The following is a 9,906-nucleotide window of genomic DNA, read 5'->3' on the forward strand; positions in this document are numbered from 1 at the left end:
TTTTTATCAAGGGTCTGAGCCAAGTTAGTAGTTTACTGCTATTGAAATTAATTATACCCTTCGTATAATTCGATTAAATTCTTTCAGTTTTAGGATAGTTTCAATATTCTACTTCATGCTGCAACAGGCGGTTTATTTCACCTGAGACTAAGTATAGGAGTTTGAAGTCGTTGGTACTGCTACCAGTAACGCTCTTATGGTCGGTATTCTATTCCAGCATATTCAGCTGAGTGATTCGTAGGAGCCAAGTTGTTAACCCTGGTACCGATAACAGACTCAATGTTCGAAACAAATCTATCAGCGTATTTTCAGTCTTTGCTGAGATTAAGTTCATGAACCTGACAGTGTTCATATTCACTCTGAATTGCTTGAAAATTGTACGGTAGTGAAAACAAAACAGACATACAAACAATATTAAACTCAAGTTAACCCCACTCACTCTGGTGGCGTGTCATATCAGTCTTGCTTCTGCTGCAATATTTTTTGTTTAGGTGAGGCGTCTTGCAGTGAAGGAGTAAGTGGAGACAGTGTATGACACGCCCAGTTTGAAAGCTTTCTGCCAAGACATGTAAATCCTTCTATGAGTAGGGAGAATAAAAGAATGACGTCATCTACTTGAAGGGGTTAATCCCACGACGTACTTTTATTATATTCTTGCTATTATGTGGGGATAGTATTGAGTTTAAGAGATATTTTAGTATTGGCCAGGTTTGATGAAAGGGTCCTTTAATAAATCGTTAACGCTAAGTGATATCCCTTAAGCTGAAAAAGGATATTATTGAGTTTAGGAGATATTGTTAGTATTAGCGAAGTTAGATACATTGCCTTCAGTAACCCCTGTACTACAAACAGCCCCCTTATGCTGAATAAAGTAGTCTGTTGGTTAAGCTGAAAAAGGTAATATCGACGCAAAGGGGTGAAGGCCAACAATGTTTGATAATATGGATGCAGGACACAAGAAGAAGGCTTAGAATTAATGCCTACTGACTGCACGAGTGTTATTAAGACAATCAATTTGTAAAAAGTCACATTCTTACCCAAGAACACGACACAACAACAGAATATTTACCCACTTTCCTAAATGTACTAGCAAGTGAACACTGACATAAGAAAAACAAACTTTGCCCCTGAGTCTGACAGACCCGGGAACCGATCTCGGGTTATTCCAGCTACGATTTAGATGTGTCAACCAATGCACCACATTACACAGTATGTGAGAAAAAACATTTGCCACAATCCCAGGCCATAAAAGACAGGATTTTAAATTTATTTATTCTCGCATCAGGTGTGACCCAATGTGGTAACAATTCTCCTGTACGGTTGATGTAGGTTGATGCTTTCTCTCTCTCTCTCTCTCTCTCTCTCTCTCTCTCTCTCTCCCATAAATTCGTTTTAACTCTTTCAGTCAGAAAATGTACTTGATTTACTTTTCCTGTCTCAAAACTATTCTGTTAAAGTTAAGAAACACTTTTTTGACTGAAGGATTACAGACAACCTTCATTAACATCTTCGTCATCAGGTATCTCACTATAAGCACATTAATATCGTATGAAAAGAGCACGAACAACCTGTCAACATAAGAAAAAACACTGTACCTTAGGGGAAACACTGCGAAATCTCTAAGCTTTACCAGCTCAAAAAAATTCCCTACATCCCCACAACCCAAGCCCCTACAATATCTTTCTCCATCAACGCCGCAAGTTCCGTGTCATTTGATCCTTGCTTCACGCAATAGGTTTTTTTAATATCAATATTCTTGAAATTATAAATGCTAATTTGTTTCTGTATTATCTCTTTGTAACGTGGAGTCCAACTGTCCTTGAAAAAAGATAATAATTTTAAGCTAGTGAAGATAACTAAAAAATAAAAAATTGTAATGAATGAACTAAAATCCACAACTCTCCTGCAGTCACCAACGTTTCTTAATTTCTCCACACATCTAACATTCCATCCTATCACAGTACTGTATATTCCACGATATTCATCACAGTATCTTTCTTCAGTCTTTACCTAACACCCTTGCTTAAGGTGACATATTTTTGTTTAACAATCCCCCTTTGTAACCAAAAGACAATTTTCCCAGGGTTTGGCGAGATTATAACAACTGGTGGGATTTGATTATCCATTTACAGATACTCAAAATGAGGCTTTTTTCCTGTGTTGAATATAACCCTTGGGAGGAAACAAGAACTGGTTTAAACACTAAGTCGTAAGGCTCCAGCGTTCAGCAACTCTTCCTAATGTTTTTATATATTTAATACCTTCTATCCAGTGTTTTTTAACAATTTACTTTTACTATCTCCAGACAGGACTATTAAGAGCAGAAGAGGATATTCGAGCTGGACGGGTGTTATATAGACTTAGTTAACTACTCTTCCATTAAAAATCCACCTAAGTTATATTAAATCGTCTGCAGGAAAAAAGAATAAGCTGAAAAGTTCCTGGTAGAAGGGGTTAAATCATTAGGAACTAGCCAGAATGACATTAGTAGCCTTACACAAAATCCTTTATTGTTTTCCATGTATTATTATTATTTTTAAATAACAGAACGGAGGAAGGAAAAGCAAATGAATAAAAAAAAATCCATACACCAGATTACTGGTGTCCTCTGTAACAGTCAGACTTGAACAGCTGTAAGTTGAAGTTTGGAGGGAAACAACGCTGGGGAAGCGAGTTCCAAAGAGATGCAGTTCGGGGAATGAAAGAATTCTGACAGGCAGAAGTTCTGCAATATGGATGAGTGACATTCCAGTCGTGAGTGCTACCAGATGCCCGTGTAGCACGAGGGAAGGCATGGAGAGGTGGCACCATGGACGCAACTTCGTCTGAGCATTTGCCAAAAAAATATATGTATAATAATGCAAGGGAGGCAACATTCCTTCTTACTTGCAGGGGAGGTTGTTTATTTGTAAGGGAAGGGTTGTTAATAATTCTAACAGCTTTGTTCTTAATTTTGTCTAGTTGTTTTAATGTAACCTCTCCACATCCATTCCACAAGGGTGAGCAATATTCAAGCTGTGAGCGCACATGACTCTTATAAATTATAGCTAACTACTCATCAGCGAAGAAGTTACGGACTCTGTACAATAATCCAAGTTTCTTTGAGGCGGTTTTATCAAGTGACCTGACATGAGAGGTCCAGCTGAGGGCATTGTTAAGTGAGACGCCAAGAATTTCAATACTTTTGGAGATGGGAATATTAGTAGCACTGAGGGTAATGTACGAATCTGGCAATATCTGTCTATTAGTAAACTTTATATATTTAGTTTTACTAGCATTAAAAGAGAAAGGTTGTTTTGTCCCCATTCGCTGATTGTAGTTAGGTCTTGATTTATGGAGATGGCTGTACTGAGTTGAGAGGCAGAGATATTAGACTTTGTAAAAGGGTGTCTGAGTGTGAATGAACTATATAGTGTTGAGTCATCTGCGTATGAGTGGATGGGATTGTGGGTGACAGTTAAGAGATCATTAATATGAACCAGGAATAGGAAAAAAAAATACAAGAATTGGCGTTACTCATCTCTTAGCATGCTTCAGTTTACAAACAGCATCACAACTAGACAGACATTTACACCTTCATTTACATATATACTAATGAGATGTCAGCTTCTGTAATGGTATATGCATTTCAGGCATGCAACACCAACACTGTGCATCACACCTTCCTACATATTCCTTTAGTGTACTGGACGCTTGTGTTACGTTCATACATCACACTACACCGCACCACATCACACCACACCTCACTAGGTCACACTATTCTTTTCATCTCCATCCTAAGCCACAGCACAGCACTGCACCCCACAACTCTCGTTCGCGAATTACACCAAACCTTAACACATCACACCACAGTATACCACAGTCTCTTGCAACACCCACACACCCACCCACCCACCCACCCACCCACACACACACACAATATCCTACCTTTTATTACAACCATACACCAAACGTTAACTATCATAGCCACAAGCCACATCGTACATCTTATCAAAACCATACACAACACTCTACTGCTCATTATAACTACACATCACCCCTACCATTCAGCACAGCTCAACGCTACCGATCCCTTGCAAGCCTCGTCTTTACCCGACCCCACAAACCTTCCCACACTTTTCTTCGTCCCTCACTAAGAGTTTGTATATATATATATATATATATATATATATATATATATATATATATATATATATATATATATATATATATATATATATATATATATATATATATATATATATATATATATATATATATATATATATATATATATATATATATATATATATATATATATATATATATATATATATATATATATATATATATATATATATATATATATATATATATATATATATATATATTTATATATATATATATATATATATATATATATTGTTACGTGTGAGAGATGTCCTTTAACAACCCTACACAGTAACACTTAATACCCAGGTTCAAGGTTAACAAAAAGTAAACTAACAAAAAGATTCAGTGCGTGTAATTATGACTAAATAAAATAAAATAAACAATTAAAGAACAACACACAAATTAACTCAAGATCGTCCCGATTATAACTGCATAATTTATCACCAACAACACTCCAAAATATAACAAAGATCACAAATGCAAATTATCCACAAAGTTAAAACCCTAACTTAGTTTCCAATACAAGGGTTAACAACAACTGGCACTCTCTGGTGGATGATTAAAAACCCAGCTCCTCACTCTGCCCCGTCCAAAATCACTCTCCCGATCAATCTGCCGGCTTGTGTGAAGCCACCACCGGTAGGACTTTACGTCACCCTGGTAAATGGTGCCTCGTCCAATCACACGTGAGATCCTTCAACCAATCATCACGTTCTAGAGTTGACGGTTGTATGAAAGTAAGAAAGGAATCTCAGAGTGCCACAGGCTCTGAACTGACGTCCCACTCCGATTAACTGAAGCCTCAGGTGAGCGTAGGTGATGAATGAAGCAGAAGTTGAGGTAGCTGATGCTTCAGGTGAATTAGTATTGGCAATTCACGTCACACCTCCACCGCTAAAAGAGAATACGACAGTGGAGTATTCATTCACTTCTTAAGCTCGCGACAAACAGTCAGCAAGTACATTTTGGATGCCTTTGATATGTCTTATTTCAAAGCTATATTCTTGCAGTAGTAAGCTCCACCTAGTTAACCTCTGGTTTTTATATCTGAACTTACTTAGGAATTTAAGTGGGTAGTGGTCAGTAAAAATGGCAATGGGGCCCTGGACAGATTGCAAGTATACCTCAAAATGCTGCAGGGCTAAAATCAACGCCAATAACTCCTTCTCCACAACAGAATAGTTACATTGGGCATTATTAAACTTTTTACTAAAATAGCACACGGGGTGGTGAATACCATGATGGTCCTGCAGTAAAACTGCACCTGCCCCAGTATTACTGGCGTCCACTGCCAAGGAAAAGGATTTCTCAAAATCAGGAGCCCTGAGCAGAGGGTAAGTGGACAAGATATCTTTAGTATGCCTGAAGGAAGTTGCACACTCACTAGACCAAGCAAATTTCTTACCCTTCTTTAAGAGGTCCGTTAAAGGAGCTGTTAAATGGGAAAAGTTACGGATAAACCTACGGTAGTAGCCGATCATGCCCAAGTACCTCTGGACATCTCGTTTACCTGTGGGAGTAGGGAAATCTAAAATAGCATTGACTTTAGCTGTAGGAGGTGCCACCTGTCCATGTCCAACCATATACCCCAAATACTGTACCTGAGATTTTATAAATTCACACTTTGAGAGATTGACAACAAGATTAGCTTCATTAAGTCTAGTAAATAACATGGCAATTTGTTGGAGATGGTCAGCCCAAGTATGACTAAATAAAATAACGTCATCAATGTACACAACACAATCAGGAATATCTCTGATGACAGAATTCATTAAGCGCTGAAAGGTGGCAGGAGCATTCTTTAACCCATAGGGCATTACCTCACAGCAGAAAGTTTGATCATTTGCTACAAAACATGATATTTCTTTAGCTCTTGGAGTGAGAGGCACCTGCCAATAGCCTTTCATCAAATCAAATTTGCTAATAAACTTTGCTGTACCAACCTGATCAATGCAGTCATCCACACGGGGTAATGGATATGTGTCAGTCTTCGTTACTAAATTAACTCTTCTATAATCAACACAGAACCTATATTCACCATTAGGTTTGGGGACAAGAGTGACAGGACTGCTCCATGGACTGATTCCACGAGAAATTAAGTTAAGGTCTATCATATAATCCAGTTCCACCTGCAAGATGCTACGCCGTTGGGGGGAAACACGATAAGCAGGCAGTTTAATTGGTGAAGCATCACCAGCATCAATATCATGGGTAATTAATGACGTAAGTCCTGGAGAATCCTGAAACACATTTGGGCTCTGTGAAAGAATTGTGATTAACTGGGTAATTTGATCAGGTAAGAGGTGGGACAACTTAGTAGGTAATTCTCTCCAGGCTGTAGAATTCTCTCCAAAAATTCTAATACCACCAAGAGTGAATGGACAGAGTTTGTCATCACCCTCAGATGGAAGACTGACACATACAGGACTAGGAGCAGTCTGCTGCAGAGTACCAGTCCCACTGTAGGCATCTCTCACAGTAGAACACTCCAAGTCGCTCATTCCCTCTGGAGACACCACTGCAACTGTGGGAGGATCAGGAAGAGATGAGTTAGGGGCCCTGTAATATGGTTTTAACATGTTAATGTGACACAGCTGATGGGGCTTTTTACGATCAGGAGTGACAATGAGGTAATCAGTCTCGCCTACTCTTTTGGCTACCATGTAAGGACCTCTATACTTAGCAGTAAATGGCTGGCCAGGCAAGGGAAGCAAAACTAGCACCTCATCCCCAGGGTGGAACTCCCGAGCGCGTGCTCGTTTATCATACCAAGATTTCATGTTACCCTGAGCAACCTTCAGATTACTATTAGCAAACTCCCAAGTGGAGTGAAGACGCTCCTTGAACTCCATACAGTACTTGAGAAGATTGGTTTGACACTCCTTATCAACCCACTTCTCCTTCAGCAGTTGTAATGGTCCACGAACATGATGGCCAAACACTAACTCGTTGGGTGAGAATCCTAAGGATTCTGTTGGAACCTCTCTAGTTGCGAATAATACAAAGGGTACCCCTTTATCCCAGTCTCTTCCCGTCTCTTCACAATATTTCCTCAACATAGATTTCAGTGTTTGATGGTAGCGTTCAAGGGCCCCTTGACTCTCAGGATGATATGCACTGGAGGTTATATGCTTTACTCCAAACCCCTTAAGGGATTGTTCAAAAAGATTTGAAGTAAAATTACTACCCCGATCACTTTGGACTTCTCTTGGAAACCCCATCCTGGTAAAGAATTTTAAAAGTTCTTGTGTAATCACCTTGGAAGATGGATTCCTGATAGGGATTGCTTCAGGGTACCTAGATGCCATATCCAGAATCGTGAGAAGGTAACTGTGTCCATGAGAAGTCTTTGGTAGAGGGCCAACAATGTCTATCACAACCCTAGTGAAAGGGACCTCAAACACCGGTAAGGGCACTAAAGGGGCCACAGGCACCTTTTGGTTGGGTTTGCCGGAGATCTGACAAACATGACATGTACGACAAAATTGTGATACATCTGCACACATTCCCGGCCAGTAGAAATGAGAGCGTATGCGATCTAAGGTCTTTCGGACACCAAGGTGCCCTGCTAAAGGTAAATTATGTGCAGTTTCTAAAATTAACTTACGGCAAAGTTTGGGTACAACCACCTGATGGACATCCCACACACCATGGTCAACAGGCAGGTGTGAGGGACGCCATCGTCGCCACAATATCCCATTTTTGAGATAGAAGCATTCACCTAATTCATTCTCAAGGCTATCTGCACTCACAGCCTTAGCAGCCAAGTTTTTACAGTCAGCGTCCTCCTGCTGCAATGTTACTAAACCACTAGGACAACCTGGAGGTAAATCAGGTGGCGTAACTTCATCCACTGCGCGGTACATAAATGTATCGGAAAGATTAATATCGTTGCTATTTTCAGCACCACACACCACATCCTCACTTTCAGTCACAGTTCTACTAGAGGAAACAGGATCTTTGTGCTCAAAAGGGGTTGCCACACTTGCCATTGATCTAGTGACAGCACATACTGGAAAGGCCTCAGGAATCTCTCTCTCGAGCTCACAGGTCAGTTGCTCATACACAGGGACCACAGACAGGATAGGATCCACTTTAACCCTATCCCCAGCCAAATCGTTCCCTATCAAGAGATCAATCCCAGGCATAGGTAGCTCCTCTACCAGGCCAACACTAGCTCTGCCCTTAAAGAGACCACAATCTAGTTCAATCTCCGCCAAAGGTACAGAGAAAGGCCCACCAGCACCCCTCAACACAATGTGGTGGATAGCTTGACATTTATCTGGGTTAGGATTAAGCAATAGGGACCGAGATGCTCCAGTATCTCGCAACACTTTCACCTCGTACATTCTACCAGCGATCTTAATAGTGCCCTCAGAAATAAAAGGCTTGTAGGTGTCCAAGGACTTAAACATAACACTGTTCACCGATTTGGCCTCAGAGCGCTGAGCTACACAAGCAACCACATCGCTATCCTGGCCTGATCCTTGGCTAGACTCCTCAGCTCTATTGTCAGCTACCACAGCAATTGCTTTCATTCTTCTTTCATCCCTTTCCTTAGCCCAACATTTCTCTGCCGAATGTCCCACTCTACCACAATATGTGCAATTTCTTTTGTTAGAACTACTCTTACCTCGACCCTGGAGAGTGATTCTGGCATGGGGTGGAGTCTGGGTACCGAAAGGTTTAAGAGGATTACCATCAGTAGAGTCAGGTTTATCATAGGGTATTTTACTACGAAGTTTTAAGTTAAGAACATAATCATCCGCCAGAGTAGCTGCCTCAGAGAGTTCACTGACCCCTTTGTCTCTCAAATGATTTGCTACATGAGGTTCTGTTTTCCACAAAAAGTTTTCCATTAACATTAATTCTTTAAGAGAATCAAAGTCATTAACAGCCTTACTTTTCAACCAATACTGGAAAGTAGTAATCATGTCACTAAGAAACTCCACATGAGTCTGATCAGCCCGTTTGTGTGTTTTGCGAAATTTCTGTCTATAAGCTTCAGGCCGTAACTGGTATGCGGTTAACACTGCTGACTTTAAGCGATCATAATCCCGCCTCACAGCAGGCTCCACAGACACGTAGGTAGTGCGAGCACGACCAACCAGAGCAGTTTGAAGCAAAACAGGCCACTGCACTTTCGGCCAACCCATGCCATTAGCAACCTCCTCAAATAAGAGGAAGAAATCATCCACTTTGTCTTCTGTGAATCGTGGAATTAGATTACTAGTGGTGATGGACATGGAAGATGCAGCAGTGGTAACAGGTTGGTTAAGTTGAGCCATTCGATATTCATGGTCAAGCTCAAGACGCCGTTGCTCGAGTTCACGATCTAGGTGACGTTGCTCTAGTTGGAAATTGAGCCTTTCTTGATCAAGGTCCTTGTCAGAAAGAATAGGATTCACCTCAGTGAAGTCTCGACCAGTAGCCCCCTCGCCGAGTCCTTCATTTCCTTGACGTCCATCTTGTTCCATTTGCTCCACTTCTCTCACGTTACCACCGCTGCATGTGTTTCCTATCCCCAAGACTTCCTTTTTCACCATGTTAACTAGAGCGGTTTTACTCATTGTCGAGAGTGCAGGCAAATTTAAGTAGGATGCAATCACAAGCAGTTCATGAGCAGTTAAATTGTCAAAATCAGATTTAGTTGGGTCACTGTCGATAAAACTTTTCGCATCTTCATTGTTTATAATATGCATAGTTACCAAATTAAGCAGCTACATACACGAGACGATCCTGGTCACGGCACCA

General features: G+C 40.5%; 1 protein-coding gene across 1 annotated transcript in view; it reads right to left on the bottom strand.

Annotated features, from left to right (window-relative positions):
- LOC145418273 (uncharacterized) overlaps positions 1–9,698 on the bottom strand; it is a 33,345-nt gene extending 23,647 nt beyond the window's left edge. Inside the window, exons 1-3 of the mRNA XM_080286716.1 lie at positions 6,570–9,698; positions 6,096–6,392; positions 5,618–5,753 (exon numbers count right to left, since the gene is read on the bottom strand). Of these exons, the coding sequence (XP_080142842.1) occupies positions 5,618–5,753; positions 6,096–6,392; positions 6,570–9,698 (3,562 nt within the window). The remainder of the gene's footprint in view (positions 1–5,617; positions 5,754–6,095; positions 6,393–6,569) is intronic.
- Between the last annotated feature and the right edge of the window lie 208 nt (positions 9,699–9,906).

This window comes from Coenobita brevimanus, chromosome 113, assembly GCF_032717465.1.
Source record: "Coenobita brevimanus isolate Jiangsu-jjx chromosome 113, ASM3271746v2, whole genome shotgun sequence".
Taxonomy (NCBI): domain Eukaryota; kingdom Metazoa; phylum Arthropoda; class Malacostraca; order Decapoda; family Coenobitidae; genus Coenobita; species Coenobita brevimanus.